We start from the raw sequence: 17,430 nt of genomic DNA, 5'->3' as shown, positions 1-17,430 counted from the left end.
CCATTACCAATATCCATCTGGTTCAAGGAGTACAATTATCTGCCTTTTGTTTTTAATGTGCTCACTGAAATAGTAAATTAACAATTTTAAGTTACTTTGTGTTGCTGTCAAGATTGAAAGAAGGTAGTTAGAATAGGTCATGTTAGCTACCAGCAATCTCTAAGTAACTAGGTAGCATAGCTAACTAAATAGTATAATAACCTAGCTAGCTTGTTTACTTTATTTTATTTACAGTAGTTGGTAGACACTCTTGTTCAGAGCTACTTACAGAAGTGCTTTGAAATCTATATAAAATAAATATCCTTATGTTACAATAGGTATGTGTTAAGAATACTTATGAAGCTAAAGCCCTGGCCCAAGTTGAAAGAAGATAGTAAATAAGTTAAAGGGTTTTTAAAAATACATAATTGCATATTTAAGTGCTTAGTGACTCTGTGAAGATGAGTCTTCAATCTTATAAGACGTATTTTCAGCTTGCATGCCATTCAAATACATAGGCTGTGTTTATTGTCGTATAAAATTACTATAAGATGTATCAATCCCTTTATCAGCTATATTTTTAACTTATGTCTAGTTAATCAGCAAGACATAAATCAGCTAGTTCTTATTAAGTATTGTAGGTCTATTCTGCCAGGTATTGTGTGTTCCTGTGGCAGGTTTCATATTTGGGTGCTTCTAACATGGTTCATGCCCTGGTAGACTTGACCTACAATACTTAAATAATAACTGGCTGAATGTGATGGAACATGAAAAAGTGACCTCTGGGAGGAACTGAACAATAAATGTTATATTCATTGCTACAGGTTTTGTTGGTCATTCCAACTTATTTCAAACAATAACGCTTGGTCAAAATACTACCTAACTTGCACTGACAGAAATCTGTGGAGGTTAGTGAGAATTAGAGTTGGGGTCAGATGAGAGTTCTGAAAAAGAATTCTCCTTCCTGAGGGTGAATATTCATACCTTTAGAGAGAGATGGATTTTGCACTTTCTTTCAAATATCATTGGTAGAATCTTTGGGTATTGCCTGGCCACTCACTCTATTATCTAAGAACATCAGCCAGAAGAGTTTTTAAGAACTTCAGAGGTCCACATGTATCATTTAGAATGCATTAAACAAAATGCATGTAATGTAGCAATCTGCAGAACATGTTTGTCCTTTTGTTTAAAACAGAATAAACAAACCAATAGTGACTTTGGAAAAGACAGGCTAATGCTAACCACAGTAAAATAGTAAAATAAAACTGATGTGAGAAACAGTAAATCTGAGAAAATGTCTCAAATGGTCTACAAAGTTTTATAAGTGCCGTCTGTATCTCACATATATAAAATTCATGACTAGGTGTAGCCGAGTAATGGGCAATCAACAGTCATGACATGCACGCTGCTAATTGGGTGTAATTGACTCATTTAATGAAAGAGGCGTGTTCAAATTAATAGCAGTGTTGAGTTCAATTAGTGAGGTCATTCATTCTATGAAGAAACAGGTGTCAAATATGGCCCTTATTTAAAGAAGGAGGGCAGCAAATGTAACTGCTGGTTTTAGCGGTTGCTCAGTGAGTAAAATGGGTCGTTCCAGACATTGTACCGAAGGAGAAAGAACTTTGATCAAGAAGTTGATTGGACAGGGGAATACATAAAGAAGTGCAGAAAATAATTGACTGCTCAGCTAAAATGATCTCAAATGCTTTAAAATGGAAAACAAAACCCGAAACACGTGGTAGGAAAAGAAATACTACCATCCGCGTACATCATAGAATAACAAGAATGGCAAAGAAGCATCCAATGATCAGCTCAAGGGAAATCAAAGAAGACATTCAGTTACCTGTGAGTACTGCAACAATCAGAAGATGCCTACGTGAATCCAAACTATTTGCAAGAAACCCTCGTAAAGTACCATTACTGAAAAAAAGACGTGTCTGTGGCCTTTAGACCCAATAAGGATTACAGTTTGCCAAAGAACACATTGACTGGCCTAAAGAGAAGTGGTGCAAGATTGTCCTTATTGGGTCTAAAGGCCACAGACAGTTTGTGAGATGACCCATAAACACTGAATTCAAGCCACAGTATACTGTGAAGACTGTAAAACATGGAGGTGCAAGCATAATGGTTTGGGGATGTTTCTTATACTTTGGAGTCGGACCCATTTATTGCATACCAGGCACGATGGAACAGTTTGAATATATCAAAATACTGGAAGAGGTCATGTTGTCTTATGCTGAAGAAATGCCCTTGAAATGGGTGTTTCAGCAGGACAATGAACCCAAACACATCAGCAAGCGGGCAACATCCTAGTTCCAGACCAACAAGATTGATGTTATGAAGTGGCCAGCCCAATCCCCAGACCTGAGACGTCTTGAGAATTTGTGGAGTGACATCAAAAATGCTGTTTTTGATGCAAAAACCCAAGAATGCAGAAGAACTGTGTAATTTAGTCCAGTCATCTTGGGCTGGAATATCTGTTCGCAGGTGTCAGATGTTAGCTGACTCCATGCCACACAGGTGTAAAGCAGTTATCAGAAATAAAGGTTATACAACTAAATATTAGTTCAGTGATCAACAGAAAAGCTAAATCTGTAAACAATTTTGTTTATACTATAAATATTTGAGTTTGTAAATGAAAAAGAAGACACTGCTATTTTTTTGAACAGCCCATTATTCTTTTTTTCTTCATTTTCAGTTTAAAAACTTATATTTTGTTCATGTTTTCATTTGGAATTGAATGTGTAGTGCCCTCAGTGCCTTGGTGTATATGGAAATAAATGCTATTATGAGGATTGAGCTTTTTCTCAGTTGTTTGAAACACACTGCTATTATTTTGCACATAACTGTATATATAAATCGGTCAGTCAATAATTTAAAAACATCAGCATATGTTTTGTTATATTTCATGTCAGATAACTTTAGCAAAGACCTTTATTGCAGAGAATCCCAGCTACTATAATAAATGCACGCATATATTCTTGTATTTGTTCTTATTCCTATACTTGATTCTAATCTCTAATGCATCTTCTTTATGTCATTACTATACAGTGGAGTTCCTGTGGAGCCATACTACAGAGAGTATGTGTGTGGGGTACATGTCTACACATGACAGTAAGGCCAGAGTAAGGAAATCTCAGCATACAACTAATTATAAAAATATTTCTAGTCACATTTTCATTTAGTTTTCATTTTAATTTTCAGTTTTCTTGTTTTCTTTCAGGTTTTTTGCTTCATTTTTCCAGTTTCTTTTATTTCTGCATTACCCTTTGCTTTTCCTTTAAATGTTCTATTTACAATACCTATTAAAAAGGGTCATTAATGACAGCTACACTCTGTCAGGTTATTGCACCAAAGGGAGAGTGCATTGTAGTTTGTCTTATAAAGAACACTACTTTCTACTTAAAAGCACACTGCACTTCAAGCTTCAAGTTTTTCTTACCATATGCTCCAAAAACAATATTCTACCAAGTGTTGGGGCCAAAAGGTGGATGTTCTATGGCTGCAGTGACATGTTTAGCATAATATTAGCTACATGTCTCCAAATGTAGTGTGCATAATTTGAATCTGATATACTTTGCAAATGTCTCTGTTGTCTTTTAAAAATAGTTAAAAGATTATAAACAGGATACACAATTCTGAAAATGTCTTACAATTTCTTATATCTTGCTATGCCTGGGTGATTTTTTTTTTTCCTTCTGGGCACTTTTTTATCTTTAGTGTTCTACATGTATTCATTTTGCATTACATAGCAAAGTTTTAATTTTCAGGTTTTCCAGTCAACTATGGTTACTTCTCTAAGACAAAACTCGAGTAGATGGTATTCATCTTCCCATGCTTGCCTTGAACCCAGTCATTTATTTATACAATGGAATGTTCTAGGAACCTTACAAGTATTTTTCTAAGAGCCTTTAAAAAGCAGTAGTGCAGCCCAGATACTCAACCAGCAAAATTTTAGTTGATATAGTTAATGAAACCGAAATCTCTTAAGTGAGCAACTACTCTGCTGTCTTTTGTCTCTTAGTCACTCATTATTTTCTGCCTTTCTTTCTTTGTTTCCTTTCTCTCACATTGCAGACTCATATATCCAGACTGCCTCCTGGAGCTGTTGCTGGACAGTCACTGGCAATTGAAGGTGGAGTGTGTAGGCTGGGAGTGACTGACTGACAACACCGATTTAATGTCCATTTGTTTTTTCAGCAGCAATTGCTCAAAGTAAAATCTTCATGGACAAAGTCTAGGAAATGTGGTGTTAGTACTGAATTATTTTTTTCCTGTAATAAGAAGCTTTTTTCTCAAGTAGGCTAAATGGTTAAAATGTTTAAACCTAAAGCCAATTTTTTGTTAACATTTTTAATCATTAAAAGAAAAGTTCTATCAACCAAGACAGCTTTTGAGTTAATTTCTTCCTCTTTTAGTACTGCAGAGGTTCTATGAGGCTAACAAGTCATGGGCCAGATTTACTAAGCATTTTGCATGTGATAATGTGTTTTGCCTATGCAAAAGTTGTCATAGCTGATTTATCAAAGGTGCACAGAACCCTTTGTCAGGGTCACCACTGAGATGCAAGTTTTAGCACTTCTTACTTCATTTGCATTTTAAGCAGTGGCAATGATGAAGTGCAGAATTTCATTTGCACTGGCGACATTGTTTAGTGCAACAATATGCTTAGTGAGACATATACAGTTTCCACTAGTGCATGATGGAACTATCGCATCAGTAGCAAGTTTGTCAAAATATTATGTTTAAAAAACACTTAGTATTGTGGTTAACATGCATCCTTTAACATTACATACAACATTACTTAGAAAATACATTTCTTTGGGTTAAATATTCTGCACTGCACTGATCACTGTCATTATGTGAAAGGCAGTGACCAAAAAGAGGCAGTGGAAGACAAATCAAAATCCTTAAATCATTTTAAGTATCCGCATAATTTCTTTTGAATTTATTGCTTTCCTTTTATTTGCACGAGGCTAACATGGGCCAGATTTAAAAGGTATTGTAAAATGTTGGAATGTTGTAAAATGTTTACTATTTTTTGATTACATTTTTGTAAACAGTACCACTTATATTAATGAGTGAGAGTGAGTCAATTGGATAGTTATCTTTAGATGGTGGTTTACACTTTGCTGAACAGGAACTGAGAGCCATAGTCTTAGAGCCTTATAATATGTTTTCATGACCCCAGTGATTTGTTTTTTGTATTCTTCCATCAATAAATAAAACACTGCATGAATCCAATGTCATGTCAGTTACTCACAGTAGATGGTAGTGATACTATTTATATTTCATTTATAATTTTACTCATGTATTACACTTTATTTGTGTTTATAATTAATCTATGTTAAGTTCTATGAAAAGTTTGTGTTCTGGCTGTATGTGTGAGAAGGTCTCTGTTCCAGTCTTTGCAAGGGAGCACATTTTGGTATGCTAGGCTTGACCTTCACCACATTGGAACAGAAGTAATGCTTATCTCTGAAAGAGGCAGTAACCCACCTGTTTGTGGCTAGGCAGAAATGTAAATGAAGTATTGCATGTTGCAAACTTTACTAAGACTTTGTGTGTTTCTTGATCAAGGCTAAAGAACACTAATATTCACCACACACTCCATTAGGTCCCGCTGCTATTGTGGATTTACCTGCTTCACAGTCCTACGAACCTGTGTGCTCACATCACCTGGAGTACATTCACCTCAGGATTACAGGGTACTTTTGAGGAGGTGTGTCTGTTCACTCTGTCAGATCTGTCATAAGATGATCTCTCGGGTCTCGAAATTATTCATGTAGTTAGATTGGATTCCCTGCCACATACTATGTGTGTTGGTATCTAGGTAGCAACTCTCAAGTCTTTGCAGCTCTGGTGGTATTTTGTATCTTATATTTTGCCTTCTTGTACTCCATGTTATCCCTTTACTTGAAAGCTGCACACTGTTTCCTGATCTTCATACTTATGTACATCTGCATTGAAACAGTGCTTTTGGTTGGGGAAAAACATGAATAGTTCAGCGAGGGTCAGATGGAAATGCGCCGGTTAACATGATTACTAACAGTCTATGTGTTTTTGTGTTATTTTTGGCTTCCTTAAAAATGTTTCTGTCTGTAGCCTACAGGCAACCCTGTACTGCCAGTCCATATTTTAATGGTTCAGACTGTGACTGGATTCAGCCTTGTGTCTATAAGCTGTAACAGATTGCCAGGTGGTCAGATTTAACAAAAGCGGGTTTGGAAACAGCAGTATGTACATTACTTATGTTGCTGTATGAATGGTCAAAAATATTGTTTCCTCTTTTGGGAAAAATTAACAAACTGGTAGCGTTCAGCCATGTTTTACAGTGCTTAAATCTCCCAAACCAAAAAGGGCAGCATCTGGTTAGGTATTCTTGTCCACGGATCATCTCGTGCAGTTTTCTGAGTGTGGTGTTCTCACTGGCAGTGAGGGAGTTGCACACAACTTTCAGTATAATGCACTGCAGTTCTCTCTGTAAATAAAATGGCCTGCAATTTAACATTCAACATTCTAGGACCGGGAGATATTACTTTCTGCTTGATTTAAATTGTAGATGTTTCTCTTTCAGTACTTCACTATGAACAGTGGTATTTTAATGATGGCTCTTTCTTGATAGTCTGCTACAAGTTTGATAGTGTAGAGCCTAAAAGTGTAATGTGCTTTACAATAAAGTTCTGTTTTAGGTTCCCTAATGTTTAGTTAAGAGTAGTTCCTTGCTCATTTAGACCCCAAACAATGTTTTTTATGTTTGTTTTGCCTGATACATCACAATTATTCTCAAAGGCCATGTTAAATATATGATCTTGGTGTTGAGAAACGTCTTTCTTCTAAATTCTTATAACAAAGAAATGATGTTGCTGAATATTTACATTTACCTGACGCTTTTATCCAAAGCAACTTGAACTGGCAAGCTTCTAATTACTAGTCAAGTACCGTAACCACTCAGCTGCCACTGCCAACAACAGAATTGACTCTGATGTTCTGTCTTTCTATTAGTTTATTCATATACCCTATTAGCAAAAATGAGAGGAAAGGGGAAAGATTGTAATGGGTTGTAATGGGATTATAATGAGTATTTATAGATTGAGAAAGGAACGGAGGATTTACAGTTGAAATCCAGTTTCCACTTGTTTTCTTGGTTTCTAGGACTGGGTCTTCTATCCTCAGTTACCCTTCAGCAACATAGATGTGCAGAAGTTGCTTCCAGTGAATAATCACAAATTTAACCATCATCAGTCCCTCACCCAGTGAAGTGTAGACGTCTTAAACCGAAGAAGAAAAATGTCCATGGTATTGGATAGGTGCATGGTATCAGCTAATATACTGATTTCAGGTATTGGAATCTGTATCAAGAAAGAAAATGGGATCTACACATCCTTAATGATAGCTTTATTTCATGATTTTCTCCATGTAGTTTTCTAGCCTTTTGTGCAATTGTAATTGAAATGTATACAGAATAGGGGAATTATATAGAAACAAATATCGTCTTAAAAAGAAAAAATATATGAATTTCATTGTTTCATGATATGGTTCTTATGTAGTTTATACTGTAGCATGAAGGATTTAGTCAGCACAGCCAATATTAATGTCCAGCAGTGAGACTAGACTATACAAACATCAGGGGCTAAGCCCATTTTACATTTATACAGCCTAGACTCCACAGCACCTTCACAATTCAGCATACAGGTACTTAATTTGCATTTTAATTGGTTTTATTTAACTCAAATATTTTGATTGAAATGATGCAAAGAAAAATATATTCAGAATAAAACCAGTCTTTTATATCAAATCAAATGTCAGACATTTCAAATGAACATCTATTCTATTGTATTGCATGTTTAAAGTGTAATTCTTTCTATACAACTACTGATTTAGATACAGTAACAAATTCATGGAGTTCCTTGCTATGACCCATATGCAATTCAAACCTTTGGAAAAGTTTGGTATTTTTAGTAATTTGCTTTAACAAATTGAGACACACCAATCTACTTAAATACACAGCTTGCTTATGAAAATAATTTTGAAATCTAATGATCTATGCCCACTTTAGAGGTGCAAGCCAGGCCTAAGGCAACAAGCTGTAACATGCAGCCTGCATGCAGGTTGGTATGCAAGAAGATCCATTAGCAATTCTTCATCAGTGTTGTCAAGCGCTTTCTATTCAATGGAAAAGACACCTACATTCTGTAGCTCATAGCACTTCACATCCATGAAACAGTGCTCAAAAGTATAGCCAGTCACTGGTATGGTAAGAACAACCTTAAATATATGTTTTGCAAATGGAAACATGCTTTCATTTAATAGTTGGTAGTACACTGTTTATGTCATGAGCTCATGCTCTGACTTCTGGAAAAAAATGTACTGCACAGTAGTAACTTCTGGTTGAAGATGAACTTTGTAAACACAAAGTCTTATAATCACATTTCAGAGTAAATTTTTGAGCAGGTCGTAGTACAGTGATCCACTTGCAGACTCTTCAGCAAAATCATCCAAATCCAAAATCATCCAAATTTTTTGCTAATTTTTCTTTCCATGCTGACCTCTAAATGCTTTTCTTAATAGAGCTCATCTGTCATCTCAGCTAACTGCACATTTGCAAGAGTACAATGTACAGCATTTATAAGCTGTTGCCCTTGCAATATAAGCTATTTCTCCCTTCAGAAGCTTGCAAAACCCTTCTGTTTAAACAATAATGGTCTGAAACATCATAAGTCAGAATGCAGTCAATGTTTCAAACAGACCTACAGCTGTAGAAGTAATGCTAGAGTGGCACTGGGTTATAACAGTGCTAATCGTTCTAAATCTGATTTTATCAAACATAATTTGCATTTCCAGTGAGTCTGAGAAAAATTGCACTAAACATGGTGATAATCCTAGAGATGTTTGCACAGAAACATAGTTGTCCAAACTCATTTGCTTCTTTTACAGCCTTGCAAATGTGGCACAGAACTAAGTTGTGCATGAGTGTGCTCTGGATGGTTAATCTGAAAACAGGCCTGTACATCACCAGCAGTTTCCTTTATGACAGACACTCCATCATATGTTTGAGTAACGCACAGCAAATTGCCAATTCCATGTTGATGGAGGTTAGCTCTAATGACTGCAATGTCTTCAGCAGTCAAACCTTATAATTTAATAAGATCTAACACTTTGTCATTCAACACCTTGCTAAATGTTACATACTATCCTGTTTTATGATCCCTAGCCTCTTTAGCAATGATGTCATACATGCCTGTTGTTTAATATGTTCAATTACTTGTTCAGCAAACACTATATAATCTCACTTTGTAATACTTTGTAATACTTTGTAATGCAGTATTTGATGGCATGTGGTACTTTGGTCAGTAACTTCATATGTTGTATGTTCATATGTTTCACTCATAATTTTTTCCATGACCATGAAATGCAAGCCTTTGTTTGCATAAAAACTTGCTTTGTCAGAGGCATTGTTGTGCACATCAGATTTTTCCTGGTCATTGAAATTATCCAGAGATATCTTCCAGTTTATAAAACCATTAAAACCACTGCCCACCCAACGATCCTTACTTGCTCTATTTATACAGTTATGTGCAAAATAATAGCAGTGTGTTTCAAACAAATGAGGATTGAGCTTTTTCTCAGAATAGCATTTATTTCCATATACACCAAGGCACTGAGGGCACTACACATTCAATTCCAAATGAAAACATGAACAAAATATAAGTTTTTAAACTGAAAATGAAGAAAAAAAGAATAATGGGCTGTTCAAAAAAATAGCAGTGTCTTCTTTTTCATTTACAAACTCAAATATTTATAGTATAAACAAAATTGTTTACATATTTAGCTTTTCTGTTGATCACTGAACTAATATTTAGTTGTATAACCTTTATTTCTGATAACTGCTTTACACCTGTGTGGCATGGAGTCAGCTAACATCTGACACCTGCGAACAGATATTCCAGCCCAAGATGACTGGACTAAATTACACAGTTCTTCTGCATTCTTGGGTTTTTGCATCAAAAACAGCATTTTTGATGTCACTCCACAAATTCTCAAGACGTCTCAGGTCTGGGGATTGGGCTGGCCACTTCATAACATCAATCTTGTTGGTCTGGAACTAGGATGTTGCCCGCTTGCTGATGTGTTTGGGTTCATTGTCCTGCTGAAACACCCATTTCAAGGGCATTTCTTCAGCATAAGACAACATGACCTCTTCCAGTATTTTGATATATTCAAACTGTTCCATCGTGCCTGGTATGCAATAAATGGGTCCGACTCCAAAGTATAAGAAACATCCCCAAACCATTATGCTTGCACCTCCATGTTTTACAGTCTTCACAGTATACTGTGGCTTGAATTCAGTGTTTATGGGTCATCTCACAAACTGTCTGTGGCCTTTAGACCCAATAAGGACAATCTTGCACCACTTCTCTTTAGGCCAGTCAATGTGTTCTTTGGCAAACTGTAATCCTTATTGGGTCTAAAGGCCACAGACACGTCTTTTTTTCAGTAATGGTACTTTACGAGGGTTTCTTGCAAATAGTTTGGATTCACGTAGGCATCTTCTGATTGTTGCAGTACTCACAGGTAACTGAATGTCTTCTTTGATTTCCCTTGAGCTGATCATTGGATGCTTCTTTGCCATTCTTGTTATTCTATGATGTACGCGGATGGTAGTATTTCTTTTCCTACCACGTGTTTCGGGTTTTGTTTTCCATTTTAAAGCATTTGAGATCATTTTAGCTGAGCAGTCAATTATTTTCTGCACTTCTTTATGTATTCCCCTGTCCAATCAACTTCTTGATCAAAGTTCTTTCTCCTTCGGTACAATGTCTGGAACGACCCATTTTACTCACTGAGCAACCGCTAAAACCAGCAGTTACATTTGCTGCCCTCCTTCTTTAAATAAGGGCCATATTTGACACCTGTTTCTTCATAGAATGAATGACCTCACTAATTGAACTCAACACTGCTATTAATTTGAACACGCCTCTTTCATTAAATGAGTCAATTACACCCAATTAGCAGCGTGCATGTCATGACTGTTGATTGCCCATTACTCGGCTACACCTAGTCATGAATTTTATATATGTGAGATACAGACGGCACTTATAAAACTTTGTAGACCATTTGAGACATTTTCTCAGATTTACTGTTTCTCACATCAGTTTTATTTTACTATTTTACTGTGGTTAGCATTAGCCTGTCTTTTCCAAAGTCACTATTGGTTTGTTTATTCTGTTTTAAACAAAAGGACAAACATGTTCTGCAGATTGCTACATTACATGCATTTTGTTTAATGCATTCTAAATGATACATGTGGACCTCTGAAGTTCTTAAAAACTCTTCTGGCTGATGTTCTTAGATAATAGAGTGAGTGGCCAGGCAATACCCAAAGATTCTACCAATGATATTTGAAAGAAAGTGCAAAATCCATCTCTCTCTAAAGGTATGAATATTCACCCTCAGGAAGGAGAATTCTTTTTCAGAACTCTCATCTGACCCCAACTCTAATTCTCACTAACCTCCACAGATTTCTGTCAGTGCAAGTTAGGTAATATTTTGACCAAGCGTTATTGTTTGAAATAAGTTGGAATGACCAACAAAACCTGTAGCAATGAATATAACATTTATTGTTCAGTTCCTCCCAGAGGTCACTTTTTCACGTTCCATCACATTCAGCCAGTTATTATTTAAGTATTGTAGGTCAAGTCTACCAGGGCATGAACCATGTTAGAAGCACCCAAATATGAAACCTGCCACAGGAACACACAATACCTGGCAGAATAGACCTACAATACTTAATAAGACCTAGCTGATTTATGTATTGCTGATTAACTAGACATAAGTTTTTAAATATGGCTGATAAGGGGATTGATACATCTTATAGTAATTTTATATGACAATAAACACAGCCTATGTATTTTAATGGCATGCAAGCTGGAAAATATGTTTTATAAGACTGAAGACTCATCTTCACAGAGTCACTAAGCACTTAAATATGCAATTATGTATTTTTAAAAACCCTTTAACTTATTTACTATCTTCTTTCAACTTGGGCCAAGGCTTTAGGTTTATTTACACCCAATAAGGACAATCTTGCGCTCATCTGTCCATAGAATCTTGCACCACTTCTCTTTAGGCCAGTTAATGTGTTCTTTGGCAAACTGTAACTTTTTCAACACATCTTCTTTTCAGCAATGGTACTTTACGAGGGTTTCTTGCAAATAGTTTGGATTTACGTAGGCATCTTCTGATTGTTGCAGTACTCACAGGTTGTCTTCTTTGATTTCCCTGGAGCTGATCATTGGCTGCTTCTTTGCCATTCTTGTTATTATATAATGTACGCGGATGGTAGTATTTCTTTTCCTACCACGTGTTTCGGGTTTTGTTTTCCATTTTAAAGCATTTTAGATCATTTTAGCTGAGCAGCCAATTATTTTCTGCACTTCTTTATGTATTCCCCTGTCCAATCAACTTCTTGATCAAAGTTCTTTCTCCTTCGGTACAATGTCTGGAACGACCCATTTTACTCACTGAGTAACCGCTAAAACCAGGCTGAAAAAGAGGTTGCCTTAATGAGGATGAGTATGGGCTTGGAAAAGCCTGTGTCTCTTCCTCAGGAAGTGGTCTCCAGCACCAGTTTCTGCCATGTGTGCTGGAGCTCCAGTTCCTAAGCCTCGCTCCTCCAGTGCAATGGCTCGTCCAGCTATTCCTGTTAGAAAAAATGCAATGGTTGATGCAAGTCAGCATATCGGGTTGGTGCCACTATTTAGGGACCATGAATTTGATGCGTATTTCCCAATTTTTGAACGTATTGCTACCACACTCCACGTAGCGAGACTATAGGTCGTTCGATGACTAGTAAACCAATTGGTAAAGCCACAGAACCACCACCACTGGATGAGACCACTGGTTTGGATGCCTGTGAGAGTTTTTATTGTCATGATCAGGGGCAACTTTATTGCCATGTGTCCTGTTTTGAAATGCAAAATACTCGTAAGAGCACATCTGTAAAAAAAAAAAGTATGCGTATTGCAAGACTATAGACCCTGGGAATTGCCTTTAAGCCTTTTGTGTTCTCAGGTACTGTTGCGTTGACAGAAGGTGAGCAGAGCAGGTCCATAACTATCCTGCGGGATACTAGGGGAGCTCATTCGTTTGTTTTGGACAGTATATTACTGTTTTCGGAGTCGTCATATTGCCGAAGTGATGTATTAGTACAAGGAATCGAACTAGGGGTATGTAGAGTTCCTCTTCATCATATATATTTGTGTACAAATGAGATCTCTGGTTTATTTAAAGTTCCAGTTAGTTCTGAGTTACCTATAAAGGGAGTTTCATTTATACTTGGAAATAATATGGTGGTACACTATTTCAACTTCCTGAGCTTGTGGATAAACCACTGGAAAATGTGTCCTTTTCTGATCAGACTTTAGAGCATGTATTCCCTGCATGCACCATGACTCATGCCCAGGCACGTAAATTTGGGGAGGTAAACTTATCAGAAACGTTTTTAGCTAATGAGTCGGTCTTGAGTTTAGAGTCACAGAATCCAGAGCAGCCTTTACCCCAGGATGATAAATGTGGTTGTACAGATCCTATTAATAGGACTGAAAGATGATGCTAGTCTTGCCACTTGTTTTGAGGCCAGTACAGACAACTCTGGTACTCCAATGTGCTACTTCATATTAAATGGGGTTTTAATGAGAAAATGGTCCACTTCAAATGCGAGTGGTGAATGGAAGTAGGTGCAGCAGATTGTGGTTCCTAAGCCCTATAGAACACATGTCCCATCTTTGGCTCATGATCACCCTTTGTCAGGATGCCTAGGTATGCAAAAAACATATGGGTATTTGTTGAAACATTTATTTTGGCCTGCTATGAAGTCACATGTCATTAGTTATTGTTGATCTTGTCATACATGTCAGCTTGTTGGAAAACCAAATCAAGTCATCCCTCCTGCTCCCTTGTGTCCCATTCCGGTAATAGGTGAACATTTTGAGACACTCTTGATTCATTGTGTAGGATTGCTACCAAAGACTAGTTCAGGAAATTATTTGCTAACGCTTATGTGTACAGCTACTAGATTCCCAGAAGCAATCCCATTGCATTCATTAAAGTCAAAAACCGTCATAAAGGCACTTGTGAAATTTTGTACTACATTCAGTTTACCTAAGGCCATTCAGTCTGGTCAGGGTTCCAACTTCATATCAAAACTCTCTGCCCAGGTCATGTCAGAGTTAAAAATACAACACCAGGTATCAAGTGCATATCATGGTGTTGCTTTTTAAAAAGGCCTAAGGCAGTACCTGTTACATAGACTAATGAGGGGAGGAAATATTAACCTGAATGGAATTATTTCAATACAACTTGCATAGACTCCCCCTTAGATAGCATATGAATGGAGCAGAGGTACAAGTAACTAGTAAATGTTTTGCTCTGATACAGTGTTTTAGGCACATAGAGTGGTAGGAAATTCTGTTTAAGTAGAAGCAATAGAGTAGAGTTGTAAGTAAATGCTTTGTACACATTGCAAACGAGTTTTCACTTGTTCACACTGGGTTTACTTGAAATACGTCTTAAGAAGTGTTCTCTCATCATTATGTGCATTTTGCTTGAAAACATCTTTGCACTGCTTTGAAAGCACAGAAAAGCTTTTTCATTGCATGTAGAAGCAAGTGATTAACAGCAAATTTATAATGTGGATTGTCATATTTTGAATAAAATTGTGAGGCATTAAATGCCTGACAAGGTTAAGGCTTGTTTGGTACCCATTATCCTCAGGTATAGTGTGTCATTCTTAGTGTTGAAACATTTGAAAGACATGCATTTGATTAAACCTGTGGGCTCAAATGGATGTACAGATGCCATACTCAATGATAAACCCCATGTGTATAAGATGACGACAGCAAGCATCATATGAGCAGCACCGTTTGTGAGGCAAAGTGATAAACAGCAAGTTTAAAATTTGGACTGATATAAAATGCAGCTTGACAGGTTAAATCTTGCATTGTGCCCATTATTCTCAGGTAAAGTCTGTTTTCCTCAGTCTAGGGTTAGGATTAGGCTTTGGTTTTCAGATTCAACTGAAACAATCAGAAAAACCTTTGTCAGAATGTCACATATATAACATTGGAAAAACATCCTTTTGATTTTACCTGTGGGTTCAAATATACGTACAGAGCCTATACTTATTTCTAGACACCATGTTTATAAGATGAAGACAACAACCTTCATATGAGAAAGACAACAAGCTTCATTGTGAGGCAAGTGATTTAAAGGTTTTAGAATGCTTGAAAGGTTTTAGGTGCTTTGAAACCTCATAAATGCTTTTCAGCATGTTTAGACACAAAAGAACAGAGTTGCAAGTAACGGTATTGTACACATTGCAAAAACATTATATAACAGTTTATTTTTATGTCTTAGAAAGTGTTCCGTGTCACTCTCTATCATTCAGTACCTGTTGGAAACATTGTTTTGCACTGAAAACATTTTATGCATTCAGAATGCTTGAATTTTCTGTTTAAGCATGTCTAGAAGCAATTGCACAGAGTCACAGTTAGCTGTTTTCCAAATGTTGCAAACATAATATAGCTTAATTTCACCTATAAACACCGTTTTCACAGGAATCACAAAAACAATGTTTATGTATGTCTAGATGCAAAAGAACAGACTTGTACATAACTATGTACCTCGGTAAACTCTGCAAATATCTTTAAATAGATTTTTCGCTTGAAACCATGTTTTCACATGAATTATGAGCCAGAAAATGCTCCCTTTTTATTCTGTTTGAGAAACCTTCTGTTTTGAACTGAAAGCATGTTTAAAGCATTCAGAATGCTTAAAAGTGCTGTTTAAGCATGTCCAGATGCAATAGAACAGTGTTTCACTTAAACGTGTTGTGAACTGCAAATGTCTTTAACTTATCTTATTTTCACTTAAAAACGTTTTTCACAAGAGTTACATCTTAGACCCTTATGATTTTTACGTTGGTTGGAAAAACTGTTTTGAACTGAAAGCAATCTGAGTTAGATACAATTCAATGACAGCAAGAAACAGGACACTAGGGGGAACCAACTATGTCATGATGGGTCTCTGTGGAGCAAAAACAGAACTTACATTTTAAATATATGGGTGCAAACAAGAAACCCTAGATACAGACTACAATAAATTCCATAGAGCCTACACTAACCAAATACACAGATCTCTAATTATAGCCCCAGTAAAAAAAATTAAAAAAATACAGTAAATATATGCAGTAAAATATTCAGTAAAATTATCTCTTCTTTTTTTAAAACTAACAATAATGATGGTATATGAACATTTAAAGTTTTGACTAAATATGTGGTTAATGTGAAAGCAAGCAGTACTAGTTGGATGTATTTAGTACATCAGATGTATTCTGACTGGCTTTTAAAAATGCACTCCATGATTCCATGAAAATGGCCTGTTTGGCTTAAGCAGAGTAGTGGAATCTTTGGAAGCAATTTGTGCAGAGTAGTGGAATCTTTGGAAGCAGTGTTTTGGAGTATGTACATTCCTTCCTTCAATCATACCCTTGTGACCCTCCAGCAGCTCACCCATAGATAACCAAGTTTTACCATGAACAAATCACTCCTAGCACCAGTTGGGCTACAATTAACATTAATTTCTGTCAGGCCACTTAACCCAACATTTATGACTGCCTCTCCTACTCTTGTGACCCTAGAAGTCCTAAAGTTGCAGGTGTAACATGTGCTTTGTTACCAGGGAGTATATGCAGCAACACAGCTGCATGTGTGGTGTGGGTATTCTCAAGGACTCGTTTATTCCTACACTGACCATACTAAGCCAGGTCACATGGCTACTAAGCTTCCTTTTATATATAAAGGAAACATAGCAATAAGCATCATCACATCATAACTGAACATATTGGGAAGGAGAGTAAAACAGAAGGATGATAGTTCTTTCACAACTTCCCATTCTCTTCTCAACTGAACTCACTCTCTCTCTCATGAGAGATGTCCCACAATATACGTAACCATAAAGATGAACTAGCTATCCCTAAAAGGCACAGCATATCTGCATCTGTTGGACAGGGATTGTGTGAATAACTCTGTTATGTTAGAACTCTGTTGTAATGCCTGTTAAAAACCATATGTTCCCAAATGATTACTAGATTTTAACCTGCCTTGGAGAGTTCTCCATGTACATTAAAATAGTCCCGAGATCATATTTTTACAGTCTAAATTTTCCAAAATAATTATACAAGTAATGTTATACAAGTAACATTGCAGCATCTGTGCATTCCAGCTTTTTATAGATCTTTACAGCTGTTTGCAACTTGCAACAATTACCAATCATTAACAAGTTACAATTTCAGAAAGGGGTTACCAATTGATGACTCCAAATAGTTATCTGGAGCAACATAGAAACAGGCAAATTAACTTAAAATAAAATCTAGAAATCATCCAACGA

The 17,430-nt window shown here is 36.5% G+C and overlaps 1 protein-coding gene across 6 annotated transcripts in view; it reads left to right on the top strand.

Annotated features, from left to right (window-relative positions):
• LOC113570350 (threonine aspartase 1) overlaps nt 1–5,534 on the top strand; it is a 51,215-nt gene extending 45,681 nt beyond the window's left edge. For 4 of the 6 annotated variants that reach the window (XM_035529646.2, XM_035529644.2, XM_035529648.2 and 1 more), the window contains 2 exons: nt 3,034–3,107; nt 4,060–5,534. In XM_035529646.2, the coding sequence (XP_035385539.2) occupies nt 3,034–3,107; nt 4,060–4,149 (164 nt within the window). In that variant the 3' untranslated portion in view covers nt 4,150–5,534. Of the gene's footprint in view, nt 1–3,033; nt 3,108–4,059 lie in introns of those variants that run through there. The other 2 variants (XR_004776463.2, XM_035529647.2) reach the window with 2 other exon arrangements.
• The last annotated feature ends 11,896 nt before the right edge of the window (nt 5,535–17,430 follow it).

This window comes from Electrophorus electricus, chromosome 5 (assembly GCF_041902795.1).
Source record: "Electrophorus electricus isolate QZ-2024a chromosome 5, ASM4190279v1, whole genome shotgun sequence".
NCBI classification, from domain to species: Eukaryota; Metazoa; Chordata; class Actinopteri; order Gymnotiformes; family Gymnotidae; genus Electrophorus; species Electrophorus electricus.
The sequence above is the reverse complement of the archived record's forward strand: the minus strand, read 5'-3'. Positions and strand labels throughout refer to the sequence as shown.